General features: G+C 32.1%; 1 protein-coding gene across 3 annotated transcripts in view; it reads left to right on the top strand.

The window, feature by feature from the left end:
- Window positions 1–18,388, top strand: part of ARID4A (AT-rich interaction domain 4A) — an 82,093-nt gene that overhangs the window by 12,469 nt on the left and 51,236 nt on the right. For all 3 annotated transcript variants that reach the window (XM_031952644.1, XM_031952642.1, XM_031952643.1), the window contains exons 6-8: window positions 13,431–13,510; window positions 13,592–13,686; window positions 15,037–15,169. In XM_031952644.1, the coding sequence (XP_031808504.1) occupies window positions 13,431–13,510; window positions 13,592–13,686; window positions 15,037–15,169 (308 nt within the window). The remainder of the gene's footprint in view (window positions 1–13,430; window positions 13,511–13,591; window positions 13,687–15,036; window positions 15,170–18,388) is intronic.

Genomic DNA, 18,388 nt, shown 5'->3' on the forward strand with positions numbered 1-18,388 from the left:
TAATAGAGTGCCTCGTGGTCATCATTTCATTATTTTGAATATCAGTTATCATTGTGTTGTAGATTAATAGAAGTTCTTGCAAGTAGAATACTAAGTAAGAAATATTACCTCAGAATATAGTTGTAGTATGTCTTCAGACTAATATATTGCTAGGCATATTGGGGCATGCTTATAATCTCTGCTGCTGAGGAACCTGATGCTGATGGAGTGCTGGAATTTGGGAATTCTGAGCTGTCCTAGGGCTAAAACATATTGGGTTTTCTTTAAGTCCAGCCAAAACAGTGAATTCCTGGGAGCAAGAAGTCACCAGGCTGCCTAATGAGGGGTGAACCAATCCAGACTGAAAAAATTGAGCAGGTTAAAAGCATTCCTGTTGATTTGTATTGGAGATGAGCTCCATTAGTGACCATTGCATTCAGTCTGGGTGAGATAGACCCAGTTTTAAATCAATGAAGCAATGAATGGATAACAGAACAATCACTAGATAAAGAGAACCTCTTCCAAACCCAGTGCTAGTGTATGAGTCTTAATTTATAGAAATACTAAGAACTATTCTGTAGTCTTCCTCCTAAAAGTAAAATATGACACATATTACAATGCAATTCTATGTCAAGAAAAAATTTTAACTTTTCAGTCATGGTCTTGTTGCAAGAATAGGGAATGTCCGGCCCATGGACTGTATGTTTAAGGCCCACAGAATTATTTGGTCTCACCTTGCCAAAGCAACTGCAGGCAATAGTAATCCCCCACTGCTTGAGTTCTTTAAGCTGATAATTTTGCAAATGATGTTATAAATATCCAAATGGCCCTTGGCAGAAAAAAGATTCCCCACTCCTAACTTATTGGGACATTATTTGTTAGCAAATGAAATTCTAGTATACCTGACATAGCTCTTTTTAGTATGCTGTGAGGGTATCTGTCTATTAATTTAGAAATCAACAAGGTCAATTAATACATATTCTTTTATTTTAAATATTATTTAATTATTGAGAATATCTAATGGGACATTTTGTAACTACGCTACAGAAAGGCCTAGAATTAGTCTCATTTTTTTTTATTGTTGGGTTGCTTTTTTTTCCCCAATCATATCCGACTCTTCGTGACTTCATTTGGGATTTTCTTGTCAAAAATACTGAAGTAGTTTGTCATTTTACAAATGAGGAGATTGATAAAAAGGGTTAAATGACTAGACTAGGGTCATACTAAACAAGTTTTCCCGATTTGAGATCTGGATGCTCTGTCCACTGTGCAACCAACCTGCTCCTCTGCGCCACCTAGCTGTCCCTTTCAGGAAGTTGTGTTTTGTCGAAGGTCACCTGAGAAGATAGTAGAACAAGGACTAGAAACCTTGTTTCCAGACTCTTGAGCTATTTTTCCTCTACTATAACACATAATAATACAAAATTGCTGAGTTTTTATAATAATTAAAAGAAAAAAACCAATTTTTAATGTGATTTGTTGTCTTTCTTGCTACTTTATAGTCACATCCTTTCTGAGTTAAAGAAATTATACTGCATGAAATGTCTATAGATTGTATTTAAATTTATATACCAATTTATATTTTGATTTGCCTTATTCATTATTTAGCTGTTCTTCTGAGTTATACATTTTTTGTTCTAACTTTTCTGTTATTTCTGATCCCCCCCTTTAATTCATCATTTCTATGGGTCTGCAATCTCAATGATATGAATATTTTCTCAGCTGGTACAAATTGCTTCTTGTTTGGGGGTGGGGTAAGGGATGATGAATTTGAGTAATCTATTTAGTCATCTGAGTTACTATAACTGACTAACTATAACTATTACTTTATAGTTAAAAGTAGATTTTTTAGCCTTTTTTTAAACTTTTGTCAGAATTAGAAGTAATAGCATTAACTTGGTTTCTTTATCTTGTGTCTCTGAGCATATGAATTCTATTCATAGGTGAATGAATATTCACATAAAAATTCTCTGTTAAATTTCCCATAAACTATTATTACAATAATTCTGTTATTATTATACTTATTTATAAAATTATGATTTAATAGAGATGGATTTTTAAATAACTGCCATTTATTATTATTTATTAATATTTATTATTGTTATTAAGGCTAATGCCTTACAAACCCATATAAGGTGCTTTCTGTTATACTGTTTCTACTTTAGTACTTCACTCTTTGAAATTCTTCAGAATTTCTTTGATGTTCCTACATTGAGGTAGATTATTATTTTTTAAATTTATTTTATTTTTAAAAAATAGAATAAGAAAAAAGAAAAACAGAAAAGGAATACTAAACAAGGTAAAACAAAATAAAAGAGAACATTGCCATGTGCCCAGCAGAACATCATCGAGGATTCAAAATCTATAACAACAGATTACCAATTCAAGAAAGTATATATATTATTAGAAGAATTTATATTTGTGAATGTCCATCTTTTCTTCCTTGTAAATTGTTTCTTTGTTCTCTGCTGCACATCGTTTTGACTTTATTCTTTTTGCCTTTTCATCCCCAAGTAAGCTATAGTTAAGAAAAGATATATTTATATATGCATTTGTAGGTAGATACTCAATCTCTCTCTCTCTCTCTCTCTCTCTCTCTCTCTCTCTCTCTCTCTCTCTCTGCCATCCCCTCCCCCCATCTTTCCTATCCCTGTTGAATCTGCTTTAATTTTGCTCCTTAACTTACCTTGTTATTACTTAATCTCCTCCTTTCCCCAGGATCTCTCCTTTCTGTTCTTCCTCCAACCTTTATTTTCCCCTCCACCCATCCCTCTCCCCTTATTTTTAAATAGATTTTAGAGGGTGATTTATATGTAGTGTTGCCTATTTAATCCATTCTCTATGTGAGTTTTTCAGAACTATGAGCCCTCCTCCTCCCTCTAATGCCTCTGTGTCTTTTCTTCCTCTGCACCTCATTTATATAATATAATTACTATTTTTACCTTAACTCTGCCCCAATCTTTCTTGTTTTATCCTATTGTTGATGTCAATCTTAAACATAGGTATACATTTCCCATGTTAAAAAAAAATCACAATTTGTCCATGTTGAGTTCTTTGAAATTGATCTTTGAAATTGGCTCTTATAGGTCAGATTTTCTATTAAGTTCGAGTTTGGTCCTGAAAATCTGCAAGTTTGTTGAATGTCCCATTTTTTCTCATTCATTTTTATAGATAATTTTGCTGAATATAATATTTTTGGCTGCAGGCCTAGTTCCTTTGGTTGTTGATAAATATAATTCTAGGACCTGCACTCTTTTATTGGGGCTACTGATAAATCCTGTAGAATTTTGACTTAGATTATTTTTGTTGTCATTTCATGACATGTTGTCAGTCATTTCAGTTGTACCTGACTCTTTGTGACACCATTTAGAGTTTTCTTTGCAAAGATACTGGAGAGGTTTGCTATATTCTTTTCCAGCTTATTTTATGAATGAGGAACTGAGGTAGACTGTGTTTAGTGACTTGCCCAGAGTCACACAGCTAGTGTCCGATTTGAACTCGGGTCTTCTTGAAACTAGGCCCAGCATTCTATTATTGAGCCACCTAGCTACGTCATGGATTATTTTAGCAGTCAGCAAGCATTTATTAAGCATGTACCAGGCATTTTCTAAGTTCTAGGAATACAACAATAAAAGTAAAGCTTACCCTGCCATCACAGAATTTCCATTCTAGAGAAAATGTAACTATTTAAGCATATGCTGTAGGTAGGTAGGTAAGTAGGTAGATAGATAGATACAGATTTTATTATTATTTTTTTTAATAACTTTGTATTGACAGAACTCATGCCAGGGTAATTTTTTACAACAATCCCTTGCACTCACTTCTGTTCCGATTTTTCCCCTCCTTCCCCCCACCCCCTCCCCCAGATGGCAAGCAGTCCTATACATGCTAAATAGGTTACAGTATATCTTAGATACAATATATGTGTGCAGAACCAAAGAGTTCTCTTGTTGCTCAGGGAGAATTGGATTCAAAAGGTATAAATAACCCCGGAAGAAAAACAAAAATGCAAGCAGTTTACATTCATTTCCCAGTGTTCTTTCTTTGGGTGTAGCTGCTTCTGTCCAACTTTAATCAATTGAAACTGAGTTAGATCTTCTCTTTGTCGAAGAAATCCACTTCCATCAGAATACATCCTCATATGGTATCGTTGTTGAGGTATATAATGATCTCCTGGTTCTGCTCATTTCACTCAGCATCAGTTCATGTAAGTCTGAATTTAGTTTTGATCCTTAGAAAAGTTATATGTTAAAAGCTGGGAGCATACACCAGAGCTTTTCCTGTAATACAGTAAGACCTTTTATAGCCTATAGTCGGCTGACAGTCTTTGGAAATCCAGGGTCACTTCAGTGCCATACTCAGTAAAGTTCTAGCAAATGTAAAATGTTGCAAAGCATTATTCAAATCTATTATTCAACAAGTATTTATTGAAAGCTTTTTTTTCTTGAGAAGAGATGTATTTAGTTAAGATTATGATTCTAGTAAGACATTTCCAAAGACTGGAAATTTCAGCTTTGTTTTTTCAAAATTTAGAGACCTACTTAATATTAACAAATTTTGTATTTATTAAAGGTAACATAAACTTCAGTAATAAGATATTTTTCATCCTTGGCCATTGAGTCTCATGCTTTCAATGCTTAGGATCCTAGAATTTAGAGGGGGAAGAGAGACCTTAGAGGTAATCTAGCTCAATCCTCTTACGATGAAAAAATTGGGGCCACAGTGAAGTGATTTACTCAGGGTCACATGTGTAGGCACTACCCAACTGTTAACTAAAAGCCATTGATTTGAACTCCACTTTCCATGCTTCTTCCCAATGCATCATTCTGATTTGTACCAATTCTCTGGGAAACAAGTTATTCTGTTAAGTCAGCAGTGTGAATAAACTTTATAAATCATATAACTCAGCATCGGTGTTATTGCCAAGCTGCATGTGTGCACAGCTTCAGAAGACAAAAATACTTTGTTGTACAACTACCATTTGTGTGATTGCAGTTGGATAGACAGGCAAGTTGTGAAATCTATGAAGTTTGTTTTCATCAGTGATAATAACCTTCTTTGTATCACCAACACCATCACTTCCTTCTGCCTTTCTGATCTTCTGCTGATTCTATTCTTATCTTCCTATCAAAACATTCTTTCAAAAATAGAGGGTGGAATAAATGATGATGTGGGCTTCCCCCAGATCTTAAGTTTGGTGAAAACAGGAATAAATCTGGTATTTTCTCCTTTGTTACTAGTTGATTCATTGTATTTTAATGTAAATGAGTCAGAGATTTTGTTTTTTGGATGTACAGGGAACTTTGAAGGCAAAGTAAACTCATGTTTTAAAGATAGATGAATAAAGAGTAAGGAATGGGGGATCAGAAGAAATGGACATTCCTCTTCCTTTCCTTCTTCCTTTTTCCCCTTCTAAACATAGAGTCCAATGCTGTTATTTAGCACTGGGAAGAGAAATAGAAACCTTTTAGGGCTTTGCTTTTTTCTGATGCTGTTGGGGAAGAGTAAAATAAAAAAAATAATAAATGATCTAGTGGCTTTTTCAGGGAGCCAGAACACAAATTATACAGATAACCTTTCTTTGTTTCTTCCCTCTATATGCTTTTTTTTTTTTTAACCCTCTCCCTGTTTTACCATAAATTCTGTTCCCTTATAACCCAAACCATTGGCTTCTTCTTCTGGCATAATACTGCCAGGTGTACATTTTATGTTAATTTTAAGTAGCATTTAATAGCCTTTTTATACTATAACACCATTTCAGATTCTTGGAAATGCATCCCTTTGCATCTCTCTCTAATAACAATGTTTCTGACAGTTTGTCATTAAAATATTTGTTATAGATGTTTAAGGAGTTACTGAAATAATATTTGTATATAGATGTTTTGGTAAGAAATTTCAGTTATCTTGATTTTTGAGACTTTATTGAATTAATAATGAAATTAATAGAGGAAAAAAAGAATGATATTTAGACTTGTCCGTATTCCTATCCCCTCTGATCTCCTACTAAGAGTGTCAGTCATGGAGAATGTGAACCTATTAGTTTATATACTCCTCTAGACATATATGATTTATTCTTTAGTATGTACAGAGAAGTACATAAATTGATAGGTTCACATGTAGTTTTCAAGATTTATGTAGTCACAGTCACTACTTAAACACACACACACATTCTTAGAACATAAATTTCCTTATGATATTTATTGCATTGAAAGTACAATTGTATAAGAGTGCTATTAATTATCCATGGATCAGTGACCTAAAAATATAAGTAACGTAATAATATAAGTTCCTTATATATACTTCCTTATAAGTAATATAAGGAAACATGTTCGAAATAAATATTAAAGAAATTGGATTTTCTTTGGTACTTTTCTAGAATAAAAACTAGAGAAATCTTAAGTTTAAAAGTTTTATACTTTTTCTTGTGTCAGTATTTAGAGAACACTTAATTTTGAATTCATTGACAATGCATCTAGAAACATTTTCCTTTGAATCTGTTAAGATGTATTTAATGCAGTAGGTGCACCTGGGTTCAAATACAGTTCTACCATTTACTACTTGTGTGATATTAGATAAATCATCACTTTACCTCATTAAGATCTAGAGATGGTCTAGCCCCACTCCCTCATTTTTCAGATGACCTCTGCAGTCCCTTACAAGATCTCTGATAATCTTGTGTTTTATTTAAACATAGTGTTTATTTCATTTGAAGTGTAGCTCTCCCCCCCCCAAAAAAAAGTTTTAGATGTGTTTAGTTTAAAAAAATAAAAGGAAACATGATTAAGATAAATATTAAAGAAACAGTTCTCTTGGGTACTTTCCTGTAATGAAAATTATAGGAATCTTAAGGTTTGCTGGCAGGAAATTTTTTTTTTAACTTGGCATCTATATACATAAATAATTTCCAATGGTGTAGGCTATAAACTAATCAAAGTTCAGTATATTGTGCATCTTGAAGAGAAAAGATGATATATTCTATCATGGAAAAGCAGTTACAGAGAGGCACTGTGGTATAATGGAAAGAGCATTGGACTTTGTCAGAGGTAAATTTTAAGTTTTAATTCTGGGTCTGCCACTACCCACCAGATAACACTAGACCACTCTGGGCCTTAGTTTCATTATTTATAAACTGAGATTAGACTAAAAGACCTCTGAATGTCTTTTCCAGCTTTAAATCAGTGATCCCATAAATAGTTTTAGATGTTAAGATAATCAGAAGCTTTCATTTACCTGTTTTATTATGTAGTTCAGCAGTTGACCAATGCTTGAATAATTATGCATATTTATTATCTGTAGTAAAGAAAAACATCCCCCCTTCCCTTTTATAATGTTCTAATACTGGATAATTAGGTATCTTCTGAGAACCTTGCATCTTTTTAAATGAACTGTTTTTGTCCCATTGTGATTCAAAATAGGACACCTGAATTAATTAAATATGGTACCCTTTGATCTCAGCTACAATGAGAGATAGTAATTTCTGTGAGAAAAAGAATGTTAAAATTTAAACGCCGTAAATTGAGGGATTATTTTGAGTAGTAAAATCTTTAAAATTTTCTCATAAAAATAATGTAACATTACATTCTGGTCATCATGGATATAGCCAGTTTTTATTTAATGGAAATGGACCTTTACAAAGATCTTTTGCAGCATGGGTCTGTATGTAAAGTAGGAATTGTCTATATTGTGCTTGTCTTGGAGCCAGGGAAAAACTGGATTCAAATGCCACTGTGTTCACTAGTTATGACTGTGAGAATGCCCCTTAAATTTTCTAATTCTTAGCTTTCTCATCTGAAAAACCTATAATATTGATAATACAGTGCTGAGGCTTAAGATAATGGCTATAAATATTTTTCTAACTTAAAAAAAACATGTAAAGGCCTTCATAATAATTCATAATTATAAACTTATGATAGTCATTTTTCAGCATTAAAAATTTTAAACATTAATTTACATGGTTTATCTCTTTATGAAATATGATAATATTATAGCTTCTCTAGTCCTACTTGCCTTCCCATGTCATGATCTTACCAGAACTTGCCTTTTCATGGCATAGTTTTCAGACCCTAAGAAGTTGAAAAGGCTTTGAGCATGGGTTTAGGGACAGGCCTGTGTTACTTTAGTCTGTCATCTGAGAATCGGCTTGACTAGGTACAAAGAATATAGGAGGATTGGGTATCAGGTGAGGATTTTAAAGTGGGATAGGGAGTACAATAATTCATAAAGATTATCTACTAATGTGTCTTGAACTATCACAGTGATGAACTTATGGGTCATTTAAGTATTTAAATAAACAATGAAATTATATATCATTATATTTATTTGTTATTGAAAATATAGCTGTTATAATCACAAAATTAGTATGTTTCCTCTCTTCTTTCTTTTCTTATTTTGCCTTATTTTCAAATGATAATAATTCTAACTAATTTAAATATCTACCAAGTTGATGAAAACTAGTTATGGGCCACTAGTACCTTATGATTTCTCAGATTGAAATTGCTTGGCATTTCCTAAATTGTAATTTAATATAAAATACATTCTTTTCTGCTATAGACTTTTGTATAATAAACTTGAAAAGGTGTGTTGGAGCCAGGAGAGTTTGTTACATTGTAGAGTTAACTGGAAGTTTATTGGGAGTTAACTTTGAGAATGACATGGTCATATCTATATTTTATGAAAATCCCTGGCAGCAATGTGGAGAATGAATTAAAGAGGGGAGATGCCAAGAGATTAACCAAAAATTTTCCTCAGGTAATTCAGGGAAAAGATGATGAAAGCCTGTTGTAGAATGTTGGCTGTGTGAATTAAATGGAGAAATATGTGAAATATGACATGGACATAGAATTGGCAAAAACTGGCAATTGATTGGGTGTGTAAGGTAAGTTAGACTGAAGAGTCAAGCATGATTTGGGCTGTAAATCTGAGTGATTAGAAGGAAGGTAGTACCTTCAACAAAAACAAGGAAATTCAGAAAAGGGAAGAGTTTATTTAAAAAAAAAAAAAAAAGATAGTAAGTTTGTGTTTGAAATGTCTGTGCTATGTCCAGTTGAAAATTTACAATAGGCATTTGATGATTTGAGACTAATGGTCAGGAAAGAGACTAGAGTTAGGTTAGAAAGTCATCTGCATAAATGATAATGTGGGAGTTAGTGAGAGAAGAGGAGGCTTAGAACAGCCTTGGGTTGTACCCGTTATTAGGGAGCATGGTATGGATAATCTGTCAAAGGAAATTGAGAGAGATTGGTCAGATAATGAGAGCCAAGAGACAATGTTAGAGAAATCCAGGAAGGAGAAAGTATTGTTGAAACATTGTCAAATGCTGCAAAGTGATTATGAAGAATTAGTTAACATTGGACATTGCAGTTTCAGTTATTGATGAAAATAGAAGCCATATTGGAAAAAGTTGAGAATTTAGTAGGGAGGCATGGAAATTACACAAGCTTTTCCTGGAGTTTGGTTGTCAAAGAAAGCAGGGTAATGATGGAAGAAGAGAAGAATGGAGGGGGCGAGGGGGAGGACAAGATTGCTTGCACATGAAAACACACATACAAGTATGCACATAGTGCATGCTATAGTTTGAGATGATGACAATGTCTGTTAGGTGTTTTATAAAACTTAATAAAATAGGGGGTTAGAAAGACAGGCATGTTTATACTAGTCAAGAATTGAGGCAATAGAAGAGAGTCTTATTGGGGGAACTGTCAAAAGAGACAGAAAGGAATCATTTATTTAATCAACAAGTATTTGTTAGATGTCTTCCATGTGTTAGATACCATGATATATACTGAAGTAGGATACAAATACAAATAATGAAGAGAATAAGAAATGATGTCACCATGTTTTAAAATTTACACTTGACAGTCAAGTATGACACAGTAAAAGAAGAGATTCTCTGTGTGTTCTTTCCTGGTAGTTAATCCCCAAACTCTACACACTCTGTATTCATATCTCTTCCCCAAATCCTTGTCTTCTCCTCAAATGTCCTTTTTTCCATAAAGCTTTCATGATCTTTCCCACCACAGTTGATAGTATTCTCTTCCTCTTCTGTTACCTTTATTCTATCTATGTACATGTTGTATACCCCTAAGAGAATATATTAGAGCCTATCTCCACACTCTACTATAGTTCCTTTCATGTAACAGGCTTTTAATAAAATTTTATAAAAATTATTTTAACATACTTTATTTGCTTAGAGCAAGATAGAGTTGATAAAAAATAATTTTTACTCAGCTTTTAAAATTAAACTGTGTATATTAAATTGTGTAAATCTGTTATGCTCAGATTTCTGAGAGAAAACCTCACCAACTGAAAATCTTCCTCTGTTCCAACCATTTCATATCAGTTTACTACAAATGTATTTTTAAATTATTTTGGTTGATGCTAATTATTTTTCACTTGAAAACCACCAGCATTCTGTTTATTTTCCATAGCCTAATTCACATCTGTGATTCAATCTGAAATTGAGTTTTTAGTTATTAACATTTTGAAGGTTATATGTGCATATATATGTATGTATGCTAAAGTTCATCAGTTGAATTTTTCCCTCCTAGCAATGATTACTAAATTTTAAGAATTTTACCATTTTAAAAATTTAGATAATTAGTGCTGGTAAATTTCAAGGGCCTTTGGTATATTAAAAGAGAAGCAACAAATTGTTTTGGGAACAAAGCAGTGAACTCAATGAAACTCGGGCACTTGGCTACTTTACTAAACTAACTATTGTCCTGATGTGATCATCACTAATGAAAACAGTAGCTCTCTGTTAATCTGTTTTTAAGCTCAGCACTAGTATCAGCATAGGCACAAATCTAGTTCTTTGTAGATAAATATTCCTCAAATGATTTTATATACATATATAGATGTATATATCATTTATATATCGTAAAAATATCATAAAGAAAGGTAGAAAGGGGAAGGCAAGATTGAACATTGTCAGTATAAATCTGAAACTCATCTACTATTAAAATCTTGAGTTTAAGAATCAACAGTGAATAATTATTATATCATAGACTTTGAGGTGGAAGTCTTTGACAATCTGAACATTTTGACAGTAAACGTCTGAAGGTGATAGACTTTGTATATAGAATTTCTATCAGGTGAAATAATATAAAATTCTTTGAATACTTTAAAATACTTTTTAAAATGTGGGTTATGGAGCTAATTTGTTATATAAATTTTAGAAGGTAGGAATTTTCCCCAAATTTTATATTAATTATTCTTATTTTTAGAAATGAAAGATTTGGGTTTTTTTTTAATGATAGCCTTCAAAAGAGTAGAATTGTTCTTAGGTATATATAATTTATGTTACTATTTATTTTATGTTAACATCTGTTTTGTCAAAAAAAAAACATTTAACATTTTTGTGTCATTGAAAGCTTTTCCTTTTAAGGTGTTTTTCATCTGAAAAGATCATTACATACAGAAATGAACAAACCAGGAGTTTTTAAGATCCTTTTTTGTTATCATCCTTTTCTTGGTGATGACCTCAGTAAGTAAAGAAAATCAAAAGGAGCTGGAATAGTCAGAAAAGGCTTCATGTAGGAGGTAGGACTTGAAATGAGCTCTTGAAAGATGAGTCACATTTATAAGAAAAGGGAAAAGCACATTTCCATATGAGAGGAAACAATTGAAATTATGCATGGTGTTTGGCGTTTTCTTGGATTAGTACAACTAGTCTGATTAAAGAGGTAGGTAAATCTTGGGAAGAAGTGGAAAATAGATTGTTTATGTATAGTGGGACTACTATATAGAGGATCTGAAACCTTAGCAGAAGGGATGACCCCATTAGGAAACCAGTCTTTGAATGCTTTCGAGCAAGTAAAGTATGCAATAGAAATGGTATTTTGATAGATTAGTCTCTCTAGATTCTGCTAGATGGAAAAGACTAGCTTCAAAGGAGATGAGCAAGAGTCTTTTTAATTGAAAAATAAGTGAATTATTTCAATAAAAGTTAATCTTCAAAAGATAAAATTTTAGAATTGCTTAATTTTTAAAGGTGTTGACTACATATTTCTTTAGAAGAAAATTTATAATTTCTTATGAATAATCTTGATAATCAATTTTTAGTTTGTTATAAAGCATTGCTTCGGAATGATACCATGGTTATTTTGGTGCATTTTTCATATTTCTTCATGATCCTTATAGTAATTAATTTTAAAAATTGATAACTAAGTTTGAGTTGTTTTTAAATTTTCCTAAATTAAATGAATATTGATTTTGATATTAATATAGTAGTAATTTTGATTTATAATATCGCCTCCACATGTCTTTAGTTGGAACTATAATTTCATAGCGCCATGTGCTCCAAAATCAGCCACATGCTTCTAATACTAGTCATTCAATTACTGGTACACTGATTTTATTAATAGGCCTTAGCTGTTTTTAATGACTAAAGTGTAGACTAGTGGTGTCAAACTTCAATAGAAACAGGACTTCTATACCTTATAGAAGTATCCTTGCGGGCCACATATTAACTTAGAAAGCCACATATTATCTATCTATGTTAAGTATTTGCTACTTACATTTTAGTCTGGTTCAGGCCACACTGTAGAGTATTTGTGAACTCCATGCTTACTGTAGGCCAACTATTTTATCTGCTGTAGAATATTTTCTTAACGTTAAATATTTACAGTATTAGAACATGAAAAGAAAAAAAAAGGATCCATTGTAACTGACTTATTTGTTATGAAAATTCCTGTTCTAATTAAATTATTATTTTTTGTTCTTACTCATTTGATTTTTTTTCTGACATTACTTTCATTTAAAAAAAAAATTCTTTTTGATTTCTAGTGTATTAATGTCCCTCTCTTCCAAAAGATGGGTTTTTAGGTTAAAATAACATTTTGCAGATGGATATTCGACCATTCCATGTATTGGTGGCATTTTTAGAAGTGGTGGGGAAAAGTCATGCTTCTAAGAACCAGCTTTAAGTTGTTAAAAACTACTTTTAGGGAAAGGAGGGAATGAATCAAGACATAATTTTCTATTATTTTTGCTTTAAATAAATGTATAGCTTTGCTATAATAGTATCTTTGCTCCACAAGACTTCTTGGCTGGAGCTATAGTTTGAATGGGAAAAGAGAGATGATTTAATCAGATTAAACCTTTAATTTGTGTCATTTTGCATTGTAAAAGGAAACAAATAATGATTTTCCCATACAAGTCATACAGTCTTAATCAGTTTGTAAATACTTAATACTAGATAATTATAATGATATCATGTTGAAAGGCTGTATGGATAGTAAACAGCCAATCAGGAACACCTCACTAAATTCACGTCCCTTCTTTAAATTGCACATAAGTGTAATATGCATTGGTAAAGTGAGTTTCCCTTCAACAGTTAAATCATAGGTTTGGTTAAAAAAGTTTTTTGTTGAATATTTGTTATGAAATTTATTTTCTATTTTGTAATGGAATATTGAATAAAATCCCTGCTACTTTTTGGTTCATTGCAGTGTTTGATGATGGTGATGAGAGGACATTAAGACGAACCTCCCTGTGCCTCAAAGGAGAGAGACATTTTGCAGAGAGTGAAGTAAGGATCCAATTTTAATCTTAAAAGTTACAAGTTCCTGTAGTGGAAAACCATTAAGATAATTTATATATTCTTCTCTAGACACTTGACCAACTTCCACTAACAAATCCAGAGCACTTTGGCACTCCAGTAATTGGAAAGAAATCCAACAGAGGAAGGAGATCTTCTCTTCCTGTGTGAGTTTTTCCATGTTATTTTTCCTGAGTTTTGTCACTATTAAAAAGAAAAATGATTGAGTGACTAAATCAATTTTATTAGTCCAATTCAGTCTAAATTTTTTTTTTTTTACTATTTCAGATTGAATCAAAATTTGACTAATTAACTCTCATTCAATGCAGAGTGAATGTTTTTGCTAGATATTTCACCATGAGCCTTATTTTGAACCATCCCTACTCTTCCCCCATTTTTTTGGCTGATATTCAGGCTCCAGAATTAAATTTCAAATTGTATTTATTTAATTAATTTAGTTAATTTATGTTAAATATTTCCTAATTACATTTTAATCTGATTCAGGCCACACTGGAGAGTATTTGTGAACTCCTTGCGCACTGTAGGCCACCTATTTGATACCTCTGCTGTAGACTATTTTCTTACTGTTAAATATTTACGGTATTAGAATATAAAAAGAAAAAAAAAAGATCCCTTGTAACTGCCTTATTTTGTTATGTAAATTCCCATTCTAATTAAAGGTAAAATTGTTTTTTAGTATTACTGTTGGGAATATTTATGAGTGATGAACAAACAAAAGTCTGTAAAATAAAGTAGCATACAGTATAGCAATAACTCATTTATTTGGAGGTTAATTGTCTATTAAGCCCAGCTTTCACCAGTTTTAACTCCTGGGAATCCAACTGAAGAGCAACAACAACAAAAACCTCGATGTTAAAACGTTTTTATATTAAATATCATCTAATTGCAATTATAGATCCATTTTGAAGCCTGTTTACTTTTATTTCAAATGCCATTTTGATAAAGTTAGTCATCAGGTGTTTCAAAGAGTAGATCTGAAGAAGTAATATCACCACCTTCCCTCCCCCCCCAAAAAAAAGAAATGAAATTCTGACAGTCAAGGAAGTGACAGAAAAATTACAGTGCAGTCTTAAGAATTGAAAAAACATAAATATTCTGAGGTATACCTTTAATTAAAAAAAAAAAAAAAACAACTTTGCATCTTTGTAGTGATTATTGCCCTGAGGACATTGTTATTACATGTTACAAAATAAATAGTTCATAATGATGCCCTTGAGCCTCAAGAAAACATTAGATGATGTTCATTGTGTTTTGTTTAAAAGATAGTGAAATAGACATTAAATTCTTGAAATATTTCCATTAACATATTTTAAAAAAGAAAACCAATTGGTATTTGGATAAGTTTCTTTTACCTGGAAAATTTGCTTATGTGGGAGAATGTTCTCTTCATTCTGAACTATATTTGCTATAATCCCACCACCCTAGTTATGTTGTTGTTGTTTACATTGCAGTTTTGTTTTAGTTATTTAAATTGTGTTGCTGCCTTTATACTGTAGGACAGAAGATGAAAAAGAAGAGGAAAGTAGTGAAGAAGAAGATGAAGATAAGAGACGTCTTAATGATGAATTATTAGGAAAAGTTGTGAGTGTGAGTTCTTCTTCTGAGAAAACTGAGTGGTACCCTGCCTTGGTAAGTTAGTGTACTTTGTCCACTTGGTAAAACAATTAAGATATTTGTTCTACATTTATGTTCCTGGAGGAGAAAACATAGAACCATTAATATTTTGACAGTTTTTTCTTATCTATGAAGAATTACACTTTCAGAATAGCATATTCAAATGATTTTTTTTTTTTTTACTATTTTTTGACTTTTCTTTGCCCTTTATCTAATAAGTTATTAAGTTATTCTTTCCCAATATTTCTTGTATTCCCACTTCACAGTACTCCAACAGTATTTTATTTGGTTTCCCCTTGCTTCTATTGTCTTTCTGCTTTCAACCATATAGGTTGTCTTTGTAAAATGCTGATTTCATTGTGATGCTCTTCTCAAAAACTTCAGATGACTTCCTTTGCTTCCAGGATAAGGTTTAAATTCCTCAGCTTGTCTTTTAAGGCTCCTTATAATTTGGGCAGCAACATGAGCCCTCTGGTTATGCTAGGTGGTTCTCTAAATAATGCATGTCCCATCCCTATTCTTTCTATTATATTTTTGTGATTAGTTGATCATATAATAGTTTTTATATAGTTTATATAGTACTTTAAAGTTTGCTAAGCACATCTCATACATTCTTATTTGAGCCTCACAATATCCCTATGAAGTAAGTACTACAGATCTTATCTCTATTTTCTCAGTGCGATAAGGACTTTCTCCAAATTCCTATAGGATTCATACCCAAGTTTCCTTGACACTCAGCCTAGCACTTAGAAATTTACACCATGCTGCTTCTCGTAATATCACCCACCAAAAATTTGGATAGCTGTCATATGTCCAGTACTACTGTCTTATGACATCACAAAAAATGACCACAGACCCTTACACTTCTGACAAAGTACCTAATCTCCTAATTCATTGAAAAGACTCTTTGAATAAAAAATCATCAGATAGGAATTACCTCAACTCTATCTTCCTCATCTTTTTCCATTCTCTTTCTCTCTAGATAAAGTATTTTCACCAAACTAATTATTCCTTTACCTACATCCTTGATCTATTTGTCCCCTACCCCCCACCTTACCTTCTTCCAGAGCCTTGTTCAAGCAATTTTCTCTGTTTCATGCATCTTTTGTCTCTATTTCTTTTCCCTCTTCCCCATCTTTTTGCCACCTGTTTAATTTGTGAAAAAGCCTCTCCTGACTTTTCTGACCATCCATTTTTAATCTTATTTTTATTTATATGTGATAACTCTCTTTCCTAATTAAGTCCTTTAAATCTAGTTGTCTAAGCATTAGTGATTTCCTAAGCAACAAATCACGTGGCCTTTTTTTCAGTTGTCATCTTGTCTAATCTCTCATTAGTAGCATTTGATGTTGAATACACTCCGGCTACCTTTTCCTTCTTTACTTAGTTTTAGAGACACTGTTCTTACTACTTTTTTAAGTTAGTTTTTAAATTGAATTTCTTCCTACTTTTCTCTGTTCTGCTTAACTGGCTTCTCTTTGTCTTCTGAACTAATTAAGTTGAGTGTTCCCTAAGGTTTGGTCTTTTCTCCTCTTTCTGCCTTAATCTCATTTACTTCCACTGCTTCAACTGTCACTTCTGTCAGGTCCAGACTTCCATCTATAACTGCTTATAGCATACCTTTACTTGAATGTCCTGCTGATACCTTTAGAAATAGATATGTCTAAATTTGAACATATCTTTTCCCCCTAAATCTTTCTTGTTGTATTTTCAGTATTTCTATCATTAGCAATACCAATCTCCTATATTTCAAAATTTTGATATATTATCTTGGACTCTTCTCTCTTCTTCATTTTCAAATCCAGTAGCTAAACAAATCTTAATGACTGTACCTTCAGTCTTTATTTTATCTATTCTTTTCTTTCATTCCTATCTACTTGAGCCATCATTTTATCATCGTAATAGGTTTTCCAGCCTCTACTTTTTTTTCTTTCCAATCCATCCTTTCTTCCATCAGGTTACCATGTTACTTCCATTCAATCTTCAGTAATTTTATTACCTGACTAAAGTTTAAATTCTTTGGAATGGAATTCCAGGCTCTCCAAAATTTGGTGACAATTCTCTTTATAGTCTTATCCGGGAATACTATTCTATATGTTCCATGCCTCAACTTAATTAATTATTTGTCACTCACATATTTTTTCAGCTTTTTTTTTTTTTTTTTTTTTTAACCTTGTACCTTTGACTGTGCTTTACCATATTATCTGGAATGTCTCTTTTGTTTTAGAATTCTCATTCTTTAAAACCTAACTGAAATTCTATCTCTTACATTCAGTTTTTTTATAAAGAAAAATCTTTTCTTCCTACAGATGTTATATCACACTTGTTTAAACTTTCTTAATTCAGTTTTTAAAAGTCAGCAAAAATATTTAACACTGTGCTACATACAAGTTATATAAAGAGAGATGTGGCTTGGACTTTTTTTGTCACGCAGTTGGAGTGATACTTTTGACATACATGAGCTACATTTCCTTGATGAGCAGATATACTTTCCATCTAGTGCTTTTTACCACATACACAAAAAAAGTATTACACATTTTGCTCACACAAAGATTGATTTATTTGTACTTCGGTATATGTTGGACTTGTCTTTCTTTGACCTCATTGGGATATATACTTTACAGAGGCTTATCAGGATTAGTTTTTTAAAGAAACAATTTCAAATTACTCTCCAAAAAATAACCAAAAAAGCATCTTTCCAAATAGATCACAGCTTCACCAATGGTTTATTAGAGTGCCTAATTTTCATGAGTTTTAAAAATTAAGTTATAGATTTTGATCTTTTTAGGGGAAAAAAAGCTAGGAAGAAGAGATGATAAGCTGGATGTCTGATGCATGTATTATTTTTTAAATATTTGCATGTGTTTTATCTCTATGTTGGGCTTTGGAAGTTCCTTGTAAAAACCATAGTTGAGCTAAATCTTATATCTTTCCCAGTATGCAGCACAATCTATACAGATTAGGCATTTTATAAATGTTGACTTGAATCATGAAATATAGTATTTTAAGTTTATAGTTTAGATTGTCAGGCAAGATATATACACATACATATATGTAAATAGTAAATAGTGTTGGACAAATAATTTGTGCAGTATTCCTTAATTGGAGGGGAAGATTAATGAAGTTTAGAGTAGTCAATCAGTTGGTGGGAAAAGTGGCTTTTAAAGATCAGGCCAGAGGAAAGAAAGGGATTGGGCATCAGGGACCAAGTAACTAAAAGAAAATAGGTAAAGA

This window comes from Sarcophilus harrisii, chromosome 2 (assembly GCF_902635505.1).
Source record: "Sarcophilus harrisii chromosome 2, mSarHar1.11, whole genome shotgun sequence".
Lineage (NCBI taxonomy): Eukaryota > Metazoa > Chordata > Mammalia > Dasyuromorphia > Dasyuridae > Sarcophilus > Sarcophilus harrisii.